Source organism: Salvelinus fontinalis, chromosome 3 (assembly GCF_029448725.1).
Source record: "Salvelinus fontinalis isolate EN_2023a chromosome 3, ASM2944872v1, whole genome shotgun sequence".
In the NCBI taxonomy this organism is placed as follows: domain Eukaryota; kingdom Metazoa; phylum Chordata; class Actinopteri; order Salmoniformes; family Salmonidae; genus Salvelinus; species Salvelinus fontinalis.
In genome coordinates this window covers 60,128,907-60,146,406 of record NC_074667.1, presented here as the reverse complement: position 1 = coordinate 60,146,406, position 17,500 = coordinate 60,128,907, and the positions used below count along the sequence as shown (strand labels likewise).

Genomic DNA, 17,500 nt, shown 5'->3' with positions numbered 1-17,500 from the left:
ATATATACACACACACACATATATAGATATACACACACATATATAGATATACACACACATATATAGATATACACACACACATATATAGATATACACACACATATATAGATACACACACACATATATAGACACACACACACACATATATAGACACACACACACATATATAGATATACACACACATATATAGATATACACACACATATATAGACACACACACACACATATATAGATATACACACACATATATAGATATACACACACATATATAGATACACACACACATATATAGACACACACACACACATATATAGACACACACACACATATATAGATATACACACACATATATAGATATACACACACATATATAGATATACACACACACATATATAGATATACACACACATATATAGACACACACACACATATATAGACACACACAAACACATATATAGATATACACACACATATATAGATATACACACACATATATAGATATACACACACATATATATAGATATACACACACATATACAGATATACACACACATATATAGATATACACACACATATATAGATACACACACACATATATAGACACACACACACATATATAGACACACACACACATATATAGATATACACACACATATATAGATATACACACACATATATAGATATACACACACATATATAGATACACACACACATATATAGATATACACACACATATACAGATATACACACACATATATAGACACACACACACACACATATATAGATATACACACACATATATAGATATACACACACATATATAGATATACACACACATATATAGACACACACACACATATATAGATATACACACACATATATAGATATACACACACATATATAGATACACACACACATATATAGATACACATTAAATACTTAATTTGAATCCACCAATCAAATTTACTATGAAAGGATCAAACGATTAAGGGTACAGGAAGCACCTCCTTCTCCAAACAGCTAGCCTGCCCATATATATATATATATATATATATATATATATATATATATTTAAAATTGTATTTAACCTTTATTTAACTACAGTAGGCAAGTCAGTTAAGAACAAATTCTTATTTACAATGACAGCCAGCCGGCCAAACCCAAACCCGGACGACGCTGGGCCAATTGTGCACCCCCCTATGGGACTCCCAATCACAGCCAGTTGTGATACCGCCTGGAATCGAACCAGGGTCTGTAGTGACACCTCTAACACTGAGATGCTGTGCCTTGACCACTGTGCCACTCAGGAGCCCAAAGGGCCCCACAGTTGACAGTCAGAGCAAAAACATGCTTTGGGTGTCTAGGAAAGCGCTATATAAGACAAATCAATTCATACAAAATATGAGGGCAACATATATCCATTCTTTTTGTCAAGTTTCCTCAAGCTCAGTAAATTTGGTTGGGAATCATTGATGGACAGCAATATTCAAACCGAGTCTCTGATTTTCAGATTTAAGTCAGGACTGAGACTATGGGTATCTGCTAGTATGCTAACGCTAATTAGCTAATGCTAACTACCTCTAACTTCCTTCATACTGGACACAGAGACATAATAATGTTCGTCTGACGAGTTTGTCTGACTCTGGGGAAGTAAATAAAGGGCCTCAGTGCCAAAATATCCCATTAACGTTTTGGCCTATATTAAAAACTACAGGTTTGGTCAAATCCAATACAACGTGAAACCCTCTGTAATTTCAAGTATTGTAATATATGCCACTTCGCAGACAGAACGACCTACAGTCATACGTGCATACATTTTACATATGGCTGGTTCCAGAAATAGAACCCACTATCATGGCACTTTAAGTGTCATGTACTCCCAGCTGAGCTACAGAGCCGCATTGTGTTATGGGTATGCTTGTCACCGGCAATGCCTGATGAGTTTATCGGGATCAAAATAAATATGAAAGGAGCAAAGCCCAGGTAAAGAGTTAGAGGAAAACCCGCCTGTCTTCTGAAAAAACTCTATCCCAGGGTTAGGTTCTTGTTTCTCTGCATAACTCTGCTCAGCGGTCACTTCCTCATTCCAACCCTCATCCTGGGTTCAGACTAGAGACCTGGTTGTTTACTCTTCCCCTATTCAAAGGCCGGGGTTTGGAAAGTCCCGTCACTCTTCTGTTTCAGCTCAGTTGTTACATATTAGCCAATAGGAAAATCAAATTGTCAGTTTCTCACCTGTTGCTAGGGAGATGTGTAACCCTATTGAAAAGGGTAAGTGGATAAAACCTGGCAGACTACAGTGAACTGAAGCTGAGGTAGGAAGACCAGTCTATCCCTGATGGACATAAGAGTCCATTACAACTACAGTCGTGGCCAAAAGTTTGAGAATGACACAAATATTAATTTCCACAAAGTTTGCTGCTTCAGTGTCTTTAGATATTTTTGTCAGATGTTACTATGGAATACTGAAGTATAATTACAAGCATTTCTTAAGTGTCAAAGGCTTTTATTGACAATTACATGAAGTTGATGCAAAGAGTCAATATTTGCAGTGTTGACCCTTCTTTTTCAAGACCTCTGCAATCTGCCCTGGCATGCTGTCAATTAACTTCTGGGCCACATCCTGACTGATGGCAGCCCATTCTTGCATAATCAATGCTTGGAGTATGTCAGAATTTGTGGGTTTTTGTTTGTCCACCCGCCTCTTGAGGATTGACCACAAGTTCTCAATGGGATTAAGGTCTGGGGAGTTTCCTGGCCATGGACCCAAAATATTGATTTTTTTCTGTTCCCCGAGCCACTTAGTTATCACTTTTGCCTTATGGCAAGGTGCTCCATCATGCTGGAAAAGGCATTGTTCGTCACCCAACTGTTCCTGGATGGTTGGGAGAAGTTGCTCTCGGAGGAAGTGTTGGACCATTCTTTATTCATGGCTGTGTTCTTAGGCAAAATTGTGAGTGAGCCCACTCCCTTGGCTGAGAAGCAACCCCACACATGAATGGTCTCAGGATGCTTTACTGTTGGCATGACACACTTTGCTGCCCTTCTTGACACCAGGCCATCCTCCAAAAGTCTTCGCCTCACTGTGCGTGCAGATGCACTCACACCTGCCTGCTGACATTCCTGGCGCTTGCTGGACTTTCTTGGGCGCCCTGAAGCCTTCTTCACAACAATTGAACCGCTCTCCTTGAAGTTCTTGATGATCCGATAAATGGTTGTTTTAGGTGCAATCTCACTGGCAGCAATGATGCACAAGCCAATTGTGTGCAACGCAATGATGACGGCACGTGTTTCCTTGCAGGTAACCATGGTTGACAGAGGAAGAACAATGATTCCAAGCACCACCCTCCTTTTGAAGCTTCCAGTCTGTTATTCGAACTCAATCAGCACGACAGAGTGATCTCCAGCCTTGTCCTCGTCAACACTCACACCTGTGTTAACAAGAGAATCACTGACATGATGTCAGCTGGTCCTTTTGTGGCAGGGGTGAAATGCAGTGGAAATGTTTTGGGGGGATTCAGTTCATTTGCATGGCAAAGAGGGACTTTGCAATAAATTGCAATTCATCTGATCACTCTTCATAACATTCTGGAGTACAGTGATCCCTCGCCACTTCGCGGTTCACTTATCGCGGATTCGCTATTTCGCGGATTTTCATAATGCATTTTTTTTTTTTTTTTGGTGCATTGTGCTCTGCATTCTGATTCGCTAAAAACTCACTCCCGCTTCTTGTATCAAAACATGCTACGAATTGTGCTATCATTTTGTCGTCTCGTGCAGTTATGTGTACGTACATAAAACAGCTTGGCAAATTTACATTAAGTTGGCCAAATTATCTTGTAATTTCGAACATCTCCTAAACCCATAATGTCGACGAAACGGCCTGGACCGACAAAAGCACCTGCGGATGGGCCCAAACGGAGGAAGATGCTACCCATCTCAGATAAAGTTAAACTTCTGGACATGCTAAGGGAAGGTAAAAGCTATGCAGCCGTTGCTCGCCATTACGGAATCAATGAATCTTCCGTTCGTTACATAAAGAAGGAGGAAAAAAACATAAGGACGACAGCAGCAGTCAATTTTAATACGAATGCAAAAAGGGTTGTAACTGTCCGCAACAAGACCATGGTACGGATGGAGACGGCATTAGCTCTGTGGATTAATGACTGCAGGAAAAAAAACATAACCCTGGATCAAGATTTCTCACTGAAGGACTACTGGCGTGGATACACCATCGCATCGTGTCTCCAAAACATTCAGAGGGCCATTCAGGAAATGAAAACGGAAACTCTGAAGGCCTGCTGGAAAAAACTATGGCCAGAGGCAGTGCAAAACGCAACCGGAGGCTCGCTTGACGAGGTCCACCACTCTGCCGTAGAAACAGCTGTGAATCTGGCTAAACAGATTGGAGGAGACGGCTTTAATGACATGAGTCCAGATGACATAAACGCCCTGATTGATGGAGACGCACAGCCGCTGACCGATGCAGAGCTGGCAGAAATGACAAAGCCACAAAGCGACGATGAAAGAGAAGAGGGAGAAGAGGACACGAGAGATGAGGAGGAAGGACTAACGCTTGGTCGCTTAGCAACCATGGTGCGAATGGCCACTGAACTTAAGCGAGTAGCTGAGGAATGGGACCCTTTGATGAGCCGTTCATTACAGTTCTCCAACGTAATCGATGGTGGCATGTCGGTGTACAAGGATCTTTTTGCAAAGAAGAAAAAAGAGCGACAACAGCTGCCTATCACTATGTTCTTCTCCCGAACAAACACACCTGCACCGCGGGCTTCAGAAGAAGAGAACACTGCAGAGCGCAGTCAGGATGCAGCGGCCCAGTCTGAAGAGCAGTGAAACGGCCTACACGTGAGTCACTGTATTTGTATACATGTAATAGTTGCTAATTGTAAAAAAAAAAAAAAGTTTTCTATTTCGCGGATTTCACTTATCGCGGGTCATTTTCGGAACGTAACCCCCGCGATAAACGAGGGATTACTGTATATGCAAATTGCCATCATACAAACTGAGGCAGCAGACTTTGTGAAAATTAATATTTGTGTCATTCTCAAAACTTTTGGCCACGACTGAACATGTTTGTCCATGTATAAGGTCATGTTAGTATTCGGGTAAATAATCTGGGGTTATATTGGATTTTATAAGGGGATATTTTCAAATCCTACTACATGCTGTACTCAGAATTCATCCCAGATTCAGCTTCCGTTTTCTGATTCCTAAAGGTTAATAAACTGATTTACTTAATGAACCTTGACTTGCAACTAAAGTGACGTTTAAATTGTTAAAACATACAAATGTAGAATCAATGCACTGCTGCAGTGAAGTCCTTTCAGTTTAAATGACCCACTGTTCAGCCAATGGCAAAAGGAGATCCTGTATGAACGCATCACTTGTTGTCAAGGAACGTTTCCTTTTCAGGTTCAAGTAGAGGCGTCCTACATTGCATACTAATGTAGAATGATTAGTTCACTAAAATGTCCTTACAGATAGTGCCTGACCTGTACAGGTGTGCAGACAAATATAGCAGAGGTAGTTAACTGAATTATGCCTTTAAAAAGACGAGTAAACAACTTGTCTGAGACCTGTAAACCAACATACCTAGTCTGGTACACAAACACAGCTTCAGTAGTCCTAGAGGTACAGCATGGCAGCAGTCTCATAGTTTACAGGAGACAGAACAACAGCTGAATGTATTAGGGTATACCATGGAGAGACTGAGTATAAGATCGTACACTACTACACTACTACATAGCCATACAGAGTGTATACAGTATGTAGTATTAAAATGATCAGAATGGATTTAGTAAAGCAGGATGTACATAGCAGTTTCTGGGTACTGTGGCCCTCATACCTCTCTCTGTGTAATATGTAAAGATACAGAGAGCTGTAACCCAGGGTTTCCAGGACATTCTCACTAGCCTGTAGCTCAAGACTTGCCATACGTGCCTAGAAACAAACATTTGAAAGTCTTTAGGTGGGTCACCACATTAGATTGTGGTCAGTCTCTCTGCAGACTCTGACCCTGTGTTGGACAGAGCAGGTTAAACCCATTCAGCCCTGACAGCGTTCTCTAGGACTGGTCTTGTCTAGACAATAACATGTCCGGTTCCTCAAACAGAAACACAATATACAGAGGTATGCACAGTATTGGTACAGTTGACATGCAATATACTGTACCTGCCAATAACGTGTGCTCAAAAGCAAGTCAGACGTTAAAATGTCAACAATAACTAGCATATTATGTAAATGTAGTCTAGTCGTGAAGAGCATAAGTTTATGGGAAATGCAACTGATAAATGTAATACATAATGCCTGATAGCATGTCTACAGCATAGCCTTTGTACTGTGTTCATGACATCACCCTGGTCCCTGGTCGTATGTGATACCCTATCTCCCTATCAGAAGGCAGGTGAAGTAATGACCACATCCTTTAAACCTTGATCCTGTCAGATTTACAGGAGATCCTAGGTAGGAGGAGATAGGGATCGATTTAGGATTCAGGACAGGAACGTCACACCAACCACAGGGAAGTGACAGATACACAACTTGTTCAGGGCCACCGTCATTTTACCTCAGATACCAAGAAAACATCAAACCCAACCCTAGTAAACAGACTGCATCATGACATGTTTAATGGTTTATTGAAAAGCTTGTACCAAATCAAAGGAATGTCTAAAATATGTCCCAGTTATATAGAAGACAAGACACCACAACCATGACTGAGCAGAAAATGAGAAACATTTTATTAATCATATTAATCAATCAATCATATAAACTATTATCAATGAGACATGAAGGAGGTTCCTTCCAGGGGAGTGATGTCAGTACAGGGGGGTGATGTCAGTACAGGGGTGTGATGTCAGTACAGGGGGGTGATGTCAGTACAGGGGTGTGATGTCAGTACAGGGGTGTGATGTCAGTACAGGGGGGTGATGTCAGTACAGGGGGGTGATGTCAGTACAGGGGGGTGATGTCAGTACAGGGGGGTGATGTCAGTACAGGGGAGTGATGTCAGTACAGGGGAGTGATGTCAGTACAGGGGAGTGATGTCAGTACAGGGGAGTGATGTCAGTACAGGGGAGTGATGTCAGTACAGGGGAGTGATGTCAGTACAGGGGAGTGATGTCAGTACAGGGGAGTGATGTCAGTACAGGGGAGTGATGTCAGTACAGGGGAGTGATGTCAGTACAGGGGGGTGATGTCAGTACAGGGGTGTGATGTCAGTACAGGGGGGTGATGTCAGTACAGGGGGGTGATGTCAGTACAGGGGGGTGATGTCAGTACAGGGGGGTGATGTCAGTACAGGGGGGTGATGTCAGTACAGGGGTGTGATGTCAGTACAGGGGAGTGATGTCAGTACAGGGGGGTGATGTCAGTACAAGGGGAGTGATGTCAGTACAGGGGTGTGATGTCAGTACAGGGGGGTGATGTCAGTACAGGGGGGTGATGTCAGTACAGGGGGGTGATGTCAGTAGAGGGGTGTGATGTCAGTACAGGGGTGTGATGTCAGTAGAGGGGTGTGATGTCAGTACAGGGGGGTGATGTCAGTACAGGGGGGTGATGTCAGTACAAGGGGAGTGATGTCAGTACAGGGGTGTGATGTCAGTACAGGGGTGTGATGTCAGTACAGGGGGGTGATGCCAGTACAGGGGTGTGATGTCAGTACAGGGGGGTGATGCCAGTACAAGGGGAGTGATGTCAGTACAGGGGTGTGATGTCAGTACAGGGGTGTGATGTCAGTACAGGGGGGTGATGTCAGTACAGGGGTGTGATGTCAGTACAGGGGTGTGATGTCAGTTCAGGGGGGTGATGTCAGTACAGGGGAGTGATGTCAGTAGAGGGGTGTGATGTCAGTACAGGGGTGTGATGTCAGTAGAGGGGTGTGATGTCAGTACAGGGGAGTGATGTCAGTACAGGGGGGTGATGTCAGTACAGGGGTGTGATGTCAGTACAGGGGTGTGATGTCAGTAGAGGGGTGTGATGTCAGTACAGGGGAGCGATGTCAGTACAGGGGAGTGATGTCAGTACAGGGGAGTGATGTCAGTACAGGGGTGTGATGTCAGTAGAGGGGTGTGATGTCAGTACAGGGGAGTGATGTCAGTACAGGGGGGTGATGTCAGTACAGGGGTGTGATGTCAGTACAGGGGTGTGATGTCAGTAGAGGGGTGTGATGTCAGTACAGGGGAGCGATGTCAGTACAGGGGAGTGATGTCAGTACAGGGGAGCGATGTCAGTACAGGGGAGTGATGTCAGTACAGGGGGACATTTAAAGTCTAAAACATGAAGAAATTAAAACAGACTGAACTTATTTTCTATTCTCATTAACCAGCGTCTCTTAAAACGTCAGTGTTACCACACACAATATTTGAACCATTTACTGAACATATTCCTTTGAGAACAAGTGTGTTATTTGTTAGTGAAAAGACATAACAGTACAGCTGGGTAAATAACCCCCAGTACAGTGGACTGGTGTATATCCTGCCCACTCATAATAATGTACAGTGTTATAGCAGGTCAGTTAAAGCAGCTCTACCACATCTACTAGGTTAATAAACAACTGATTCTCATAACGCTAACTGTCTTATTACTAGCAAGCCTAAAGTTGTTAATGGATTAATTATGAAAGGTGTAAGGATAATATGTTACCAACAATATTCATTAGGAAAGTATAGATTCATGTTCAGTTGAACACTCCAGCAGTAATGTCCTTTCAGGAACACTGATTTATAACAAGAAAATCTCATTAGGATCCATTTCTGCAGCAGATACAGCAATGTGCCTTCAAACCTGAAAATATAGTGAACAGGTATTAATAGTGAGACACCAAATGACTATAATGACATCTCTAACATGAGCCATTGTAACTGGTAATTCATCAGAATAGAGTCTCACCTTATTGCTACTAGAGCACCCCTGTTATAGAAGAGACAGAGAGACAGAAAGAGACAGAAACAGAGAAACAAAGAGAATATGAATCATTAAAACATTCACATGTTGATGAACACAATCCCATAAGCTGATCTATTCACTAGTACATCAAGTTATCATTCCTTCCATGTGCTGTATGACACTACTGTCCTATCAGAAAGCCCTATGTCCTCTCTAGAGTGTATATATCTATGTTTTCTCTGATGACCTCACCAGAAGACTTCTTCTTGTAGTAGATCAGTCCTGCTAATGCTAAGATGGTTCCCAGCACCAGACCAGACGCCCCGATCGCGATCTTATTCCTCTCAGCCTCAGGCAGGGACGGGTCTGTCAGAGAGAAAGGATCATTTCATCAATATTACTGTGATTCAATAGCAGTATTTCTATTAAATACACATCACAAACAGCATACTCTGTGTAGTACCCTTACCTCACACTCCCTTACCCCACTCACATACCCTTACCCCACTCTCACACTACCTTTCTCATGCCATTACCCCACTCACACCTTTACCCCACTCACACCCCTTTACCCCACTCACACCCCTTTACCCCCTTTACCCCACTTACACCCCTTTACCCCACTCACACCCCATTATCCCCCACTCACACCCCTTTACCCCACTCACACCCCATTATCCCCCACTCACACCCCTTTACCCCACTCACACCCCATTATCCCCCACTCACACCCCATTATCCCCCACTCACACCCCATTATCCCCCACTCACACCCCTTTACCCCACTCACACCCCATTATCCCCCACTCACACCCCATTATCCCCCACTCACACCCCTTTACCCCACTCACACCCCATTATCCCCCACTCACACCCCTTTACCCCACTCACACCCCATTATCCCCCACTCACACCCCATTATCCCCCACTCACACCCCTTTACCCCACTCACACCCCATTATCCCCCACTCACACCCCATTATCCCCCACTCACACCCCATTATCCCCCACTCACACCCCATTATCCCCCACTCACACCCCTTTACCCCACTCACACCCCTTTACCCCACTCACACCCCTTTATCCCCCACTCACACCCCTTTATCCCCCACTCACACCCCTTTACCCCACTCACACCCCTTTACCCCACTCACACCCCTTTACCCCACTCACACCCCTTTACCCCCTTTACCCCACTCACACCCCTTTACCCCACTCACACCCCATTATCCCCCACTCACACCCCATTATCCCCCACTCACACCCCTTTACCCCACTCACACCCCATTATCCCACACTCACACCCCTTTACCCCACTCACACCCCATTATCCCACACTCACACCCCTTTACCCCACTCAGACCCCATTATCCCCCACTCACACCCCTTTACCCCACTCACACCCCATTATCCCCCACTCACACCCCATTATCCCCCACTCACACCCCATTATCCCCCACTCACACCCCATTATCCCCCACTCACACCCCTTTACCCCACTCACACCCCTTTACCCCACTCACACCCCATTATCCCCCACTCACACCCCATTATCCCCCACTCACACCCCTTTACCCCACTCACACCCCATTATCCCCCACTCACACCCCATTATCCCCCACTCACACCCCTTTACCCAACTTATATCCCATTACCCCACACTAACACCATTACTCCACTCACACCCCATTATCCCACACTCACACCCCATTATCCCACACTCACACCCCATTATCCCCCACTCACACCCCTTTACCCCACTCACACCCCATTATCCCCCACTCACACCCCATTATCCCCCACTCACACCCCATTATCCCCCACTCACACCCCTTTACCCCACTCACACCCCATTATCCCCCACTCACACCCCATTATCCCCCACTCACACCCCTTTACCCAACTTATATCCCATTACCCCACACTAACACCATTACTCCACTCACACCCCATTATCCCACACTATCAATCTTACCCAACTCATATCCCCTTACCCCACTACCACTCTTACCCCAGTGATACATCATGGGCTCAGTCAGGCTGATGTGCTCCACCATACAGGAGATCTTCTCTCCAGACTTGGGTGTGTACTCCAGGTGGGAGTGGATCTGGTAGTACCAGTCCCCGTTAGCCAGCTCCTCAGTGGAGGTCACATCAGACTTCACCTCATGTCCGTCCCTCAGCCAGGTCACTCTGATTGGTTTGGGGTAGAAGTCATAGGCGCTGCACATCAGCATGGCAGGGTGTCTGCCACTAGGGGGAGTCACTGAGCTCAGTCTGACATGGGGCTCAACTAATGGAGGAAACAAAACACTTGTCACCGTAGTTCACTATGTATGATGGGATGAATAACATATAGTCCATAGTTCTGATAGTATCGAACCATCGCTGTACTTTATAAATTACACTTCATTAGAGAGATAGCTGACTAGTCATACTGTAATGTCACTACATAGCTGACTAGTCATACTGTAATGTCGCTACATAGCTGATTAGTCATACTGTAATGTCACTACATAGCTGACTAGTCATACTGTAATGTCGCTACATAGCTGACTAGTCATACTGTAATGTCGCTACATAGCTGACTAGTTATACTGTAATGTCGCTACATAGCTGACTAGTCATACTGTAATGTCGCTACATAGCTGACTAGTCATACTGTAATGCCACTACATAGCTGACTAGTCATACTGTAATGTCACTACATAGCTGGGTAATGTCACTACATAGCTGACTAGTTATACTGTAATGTCACTACGTAGCTGACTAGTCATACTGTAAGGTCGATACATAGCTGACTAGTCATACTGTAATGTCGCTACATAGCTGACTAGTAATACTGTAATGTCGCTATATAGCTGACTAGTCATACTGTAATGTCACTACATAGCTGACTAGTCATACTGTAATGTCGCTACATAGCTGACTAGTCATACTGTAATGTCACTACATAGCTGACTAGTCATACAGTAATGTCGCTACATAGCTGACTAGTCATACTGTAATGTCAATACATAGCTGACTAGTCATACTGTAATGTCACTACATAGCTGACTAGTCATACAGTAATGTCGCTACATAGCTGACTAGTCATACTGTAATGTCACTACATAGCTGACTAGTCATACTGTAATGTTGATACATAGCTGACTAGTCATACTGTAATGTCATACTGTAATGTTGATACATAGCTGACTAGTCATACTGTAATGTTGATACATAGCTGACTAGTCATACTGTAATGTCATACTGTAATGTTGATACATAGCTGACTAGTCATACTGTAATGTTGATACATAGCTGACTAGTCATACTGTAATGTTGATACATAGCTGACTAGTCATACTGTAATGTTGATACATAGCTGACTAGTCATACTGTAATGTCATACTGTAATGTTGATACATAGCTGACTAGTCATACTGTAATGTTGATACATAGCTGACTAGTCATACTGTAATGTTGATACATAGCTGACTAGTCATACTGTAATGTCATACTGTAATGTTGATACATAGCTGACTAGTCATACTGTAATGTTGATACATAGCTGACTAGTCATACTGTAATGTTGATACATAGCTGACTAGTCATACTGTAATGTTGATACATAGCTGACTAGTCATACTGTAATGTTGATACATAGCTGACTAGTCATACTGTAATGTCATACTGTAATGTTGATACATAGCTGACTAGTCATACTGTAATGTTGATACATAGCTGACTAGTCATACTGTAATGTCATACTGTAATGTTGATACATAGCTGACTAGTCATACTGTAATGTTGATACATAGCTGACTAGTCATACTGTAATGTTGATACATAGCTGACTAGTCATACTGTAATGTTGATACATAGCTGACTAGTCATACTGTAATGTTGATACATAGCTGACTAGTCATACTGTAATGTTGATACATAGCTGACTAGTCATACTGTAATGTCATACTGTAATGTTGATACATAGCTGACTAGTCATACTGTAATGTTGATACATAGCTGACTAGTCATACTGTAATGTCATACTGTAATGTTGATACATAGCTGACTAGTCATACTGTAATGTTGATACATAGCTGACTAGTCATACTGTAATGTCATACTGTAATGTTGATACATAGCTGACTAGTCATACTGTAATGTCATACTGTAATGTTGATACATAGCTGACTAGTCATACTGTAATGTCATACTGTAATGTTGATACATAGCTGACTAGTCATACTGTAATGTTGATACATAGCTGACTAGTCATACTGTAATGTTGATACATAGCTGACTAGTCATACTGTAATGTTGATACATAGCTGACTAGTCATACTGTAATGTCATACTGTAATGTTGATACATAGCTGACTAGTCATACTGTAATGTCATACTGTAATGTTGATACATAGCTGACTAGTCATACTGTAATGTTGATACATAGCTGACTAGTCATACTGTAATGTTGATACATAGCTGACTAGTCATACTGTAATGTTGATACATAGCTGACTAGTCATACTGTAATGTTGATACATAGCTGACTAGTCATACTGTAATGTTGATACATAGCTGACTAGTCATACTGTAATGTCATACTGTAATGTTGATACATAGCTGACTAGTCATACTGTAATGTTGATACATAGCTGACTAGTCATACTGTAATGTCATACTGTAATGTTGATACATAGCTGACTAGTCATACTGTAATGTTGATACATAGCTGACTAGTCATACTGTAATGTTGATACATAGCTGACTAGTCATACTGTAATGTTGATACATAGCTGACTAGTCATACTGTAATGTCATACTGTAATGTTGATACATAGCTGACTAGTCATACTGTAATGTTGATACATAGCTGACTAGTCATACTGTAATGTTGATACATAACTGACTAGTCATACTGTAATGTCATACTGTAATGTTGATACATAGCTGACTAGTCATACTGTAATGTTGATACATAGCTGACTAGTCATACTGTAATGTTGATACATAGCTGACTAGTCATACTGTAATGTCATACTGTAATGTTGATACATAGCTGACTAGTCATACTGTAATGTCATACTGTAATGTTGATACATAGCTGACTAGTCATACTGTAATGTCATACTGTAATGTTGATACATAGCTGACTAGTCATACTGTAATGTTGATACATAGCTGACTAGTCATACTGTAATGTCATACTGTAATGTTGATACATAGCTGACTAGTCATACTGTAATGTTGATACATAGCTGACTAGTCATACTGTAATGTCATACTGTAATGTTGATACATAGCTGACTAGTCATACTGTAATGTCATACTGTAATGTTGATACATAGCTGACTAGTCATACTGTAATGTCATACTGTAATGTTGATACATAGCTGACTAGTCATACTGTAATGTCATACTGTAATGTTGATACATAGCTGACTAGTCATACTGTAATGTTGATACATAGCTGACTAGTCATACTGTAATGTCATACTGTAATGTTGATACATAGCTGACTAGTCATACTGTAATGTTGATACATAGCTGACTTTGTTTCAGATTTAACTCAGTGTTTTAGTTGCAGCTATAAAACTATTCAAGAAAAAACATGTTATTCATCCAAGTTAGATAACAATCCTGTTTTAATTAGGTTTTTACTTTTAGTCTAGATATCTTTATTAATCCCTGCATCTCTACCATTATCTTCATCAGACAGATCTCTACATAACATTTATCCTGAATAAAATAAAGTCATGGTCTTGACTTGCTCAGTCAGAGGCCTGTAAGTGTTGCTCAGGAGCCCTGCTCACCTGTCTTATCCAGTACGGCGCTGTAGTCGATATCAGCGCTAGGCTTGCAGACACGCTCCAGCTCCCCTAGCTCTTGAGCCAGGTAATCTCTGTTCCATGCTTCTGCATTCTTCACACCATACTCAGTGTATCCAACATACTTCCCCACAGTGCTGTTGAATCTGACATATTCAGCCTGATTGAAGTAGTAAGAGTCTATAAACTCTATACCATGCAGGTCCTTTGAGGAGTATCGGCACTGTACCAACCTATGATAAAAATATCCATCTGAAAGGAGAACATAAATACAGGTCATTGTTTTGTCAGATTAAAAGAGACAATCAATATTCCATATAGTTATAATTACTATGATGTTAAATGTGGTATTCTGCCAATTTTATAAACTTGTTTATTTTATATTTTTTAAAGGAATCATGTCACAATCTCAAATACATAAAATATGGTAGATCTTTATCCAGCCATGTTGTATTGCACTATATAATATTATACAATATAGTGTGTCTATATGCTGAAATACGTTTCTACAAAACAACCTTCAATAAATAGAAGCTTTAGGATTTTAAAAGATGTCAAGTGTGTGATTGATGCTTTGTTGATATGTACTAGGCTTCCATGCATGATTTAACTTGTGTCTGGTTTACTCTTAATGCAAGTACCATTCTACCATCACGACTATACACCGTCAGAGTAGAGAAGAATATTGCAGAATTACTTGAAATATGCTTATGCAAATGTCCTGATTTACTAAGTCTTTGCTATATAAAATACCCCCCTGTGTAATCTAAATGTCACTGTCCATGATTCTAATAACTCAGACATGATTTCAAGCATGATCAACAAAAATGTGTCCACAACTTACCTATTCCATAGAATATGGACAAAATCAAGGTCAGGCAAATATAGAAGGCAATTGGCATCGACATGTTCCTCTGCTGAGTGTGATAGTGAACTAAAGACAGCAGCTCAGTGGGAAATGAATTAACTGTTGAGGAAATGGGCCAGTCCTCTGCTGCAGACACACAGCGTCACGTGTTACCAGGCAGACCCTACAAGATGATCTTAAATATAATGATTATTTTCACCATTCACTAAATTGTATTAATTGTATGAAACCTTTCAATATCACTATGATAGGGGATCCAAATCTGGTGACAAAAATGAAAACAAATAAAATGAAGAAACTTAACAAAATATGTATTTATACGTGTTATGTAAAATAAAATTAGAAATACTATTCAATATATAAGAATTCAAAATACATATTTTTTTCAGGGGCACTTTCACAGGCGGGCACACTTGTAGACCACTATCTGTGTCTGTTTGTAGCAGACTGTAACGATTGTTCTCCTCCTCGTCTGAGGAGGAGCAGGGATCGGACCAAAACGCAGCTTTTGTGGAATACATAATGAGATTTTATTGAAACAAGACGAACGCGAAACACACGTGATAAATGACAAAATAACAAACGACGTAGACCGACCTGAACATGAGAACTTACATATAACGAAGAACGCACAAACGAAACAGTCCCGTGTGGTACAAACACTGACACGGAAGACAATCACCCACAAACAAACGGTGTGAACAGCCTACCTTAATAATATGGTTCTCAATCAGAGGAAACGTAAAACACCTGCCCCTGATTGAGAACCATATCAGGCTAATTAACAATGAACCTAAACATAGAAACACATAACATAGAATGCCCACCCAGCTCACGTCCTGACCATACTAAACAAAGACAAAATAAAGGAAATAAGGTCAGGAACGTGACACAGACCTGGGTTCAAATAGTATTTGTTTTCTTTCCTTAATTTAGTCGAGCCTCATTGAGCTTCCCTGGTGTAATAGAATCAATCAAAATAGTCCCAAAAGTGCTAATTCCTCCCATCTGGCACTCCAGGCAGCCTCAATCAACAATGTATATTTGGTAGCTGTGTAGCCTATATGAATTAACGTCTAACCTAATTAAATCACACACTCCTTAGTTTTAGTATAAAACATTTACATTAATAGTATGGAAAAGTGTACTATGAAAATGTATGCACCCACTGCTCTGGATAAGAGCATCTGCAAAATGACTCAAATGTTAAATTGTAGTAGGTTGGACATGACGGTAGGTAGAAAACAAAGTACATCTTAATGAGTAAAACATATCTTACACAGGTCAGTCCAAACATTGATTAGTCCTCCCTACATGACTACCATAAAGACATCATGCAAAAACAAAGGCTACTATTGTCAGTAGTTTTTCTGTCTTTCTCAAGTTGTCCCTTGTGGAACTATGCAGTGCTTGGCTGGTTTAGAACCCTGTTATTGTTTTAGTCATTAGTTGTACGTTACGGAGTTTATAGTATATTAAAACTATCAGGGAAGTCCGTTTGTCTGTAAACAAACACCCAATGGAATGTGCTGTGGCACACCATAGGCAGGTGGTGGGGGGGGGGGGGGGGGGGGGGGGTGTCACAGTGGAACCCCGATCGCGATCTTATTCCTCTCAGCCTCAGGCAGGGACGGGTCTGTCAGAGAGAAAGGATCATTTCATCAATATTACTGTGATTCAATAGCAGTATTTCTATTAAATACACATCACAAACAGCATACTCTGTGTAGTACCCTTACCTCACACCCCCTTACCCCACTCACATACCCTTACCCCACTCTCACACTACCTTTCTCATGCCATTACCCCACTCACACCTTTACCCCACTCACACCCCTTTACCCCACTCACACCCCTTTACCCCCTTTACCCCACTCACACCCCTTTACCCCCTTTACCCCACTCACACCCC

At 41.8% G+C, this 17,500-nt stretch overlaps 2 protein-coding genes across 2 annotated transcripts in view; both read right to left on the bottom strand.

The window, feature by feature from the left end:
* Nucleotides 1-6,639: 6,639 nt before the first annotated feature.
* Nucleotides 6,640-15,668, bottom strand: LOC129851245 (H-2 class II histocompatibility antigen, A-K beta chain-like). Its single transcript, XM_055917656.1, has 6 exons — nucleotides 15,565-15,668; nucleotides 14,706-14,972; nucleotides 10,916-11,197; nucleotides 9,157-9,270; nucleotides 8,908-8,928; nucleotides 6,640-8,802 (listed from the first exon to the last, which is right to left on the bottom strand). Exons 1-5 carry the CDS (start codon nucleotides 15,626-15,628, stop codon nucleotides 8,918-8,920), a joined length of 738 nt encoding a protein of 245 aa, XP_055773631.1. The 5' UTR covers nucleotides 15,629-15,668; the 3' UTR covers nucleotides 6,640-8,802; nucleotides 8,908-8,917.
* Nucleotides 15,669-17,168: 1,500 nt separating this feature from the next.
* LOC129851572 (H-2 class II histocompatibility antigen, E-S beta chain-like) overlaps nucleotides 17,169-17,500 on the bottom strand; it is an 858-nt gene continuing 526 nt past the window's right edge. Inside the window, exon 2 of the mRNA XM_055918182.1 lies at nucleotides 17,169-17,224. Within this exon, the coding sequence (XP_055774157.1) occupies nucleotides 17,169-17,224 (56 nt within the window). The remainder of the gene's footprint in view (nucleotides 17,225-17,500) is intronic.

What these genes read in the sequence shown, in the direction of transcription:
- LOC129851245 (XM_055917656.1), bottom strand. Translation starts at nt 15,628, where the DNA reads ATGTCGATGCCAATTGCCTTCTATATTTGCCTGACCTTGATTTTGTCC. An exon ending in GTCCATATTCTATGGAATAG is followed by an intron (nt 14,973 to 15,564) that starts GTAAGTTGTGGA and finishes TTCTCCTTTCAG; the next exon opens with ATGGATATTTTTATCATAGG. An exon ending in CGCCGTACTGGATAAGACAG is followed by an intron (nt 11,198 to 14,705) that starts GTGAGCAGGGCT and finishes TTCCTCCATTAG; the next exon opens with TTGAGCCCCATGTCAGACTG.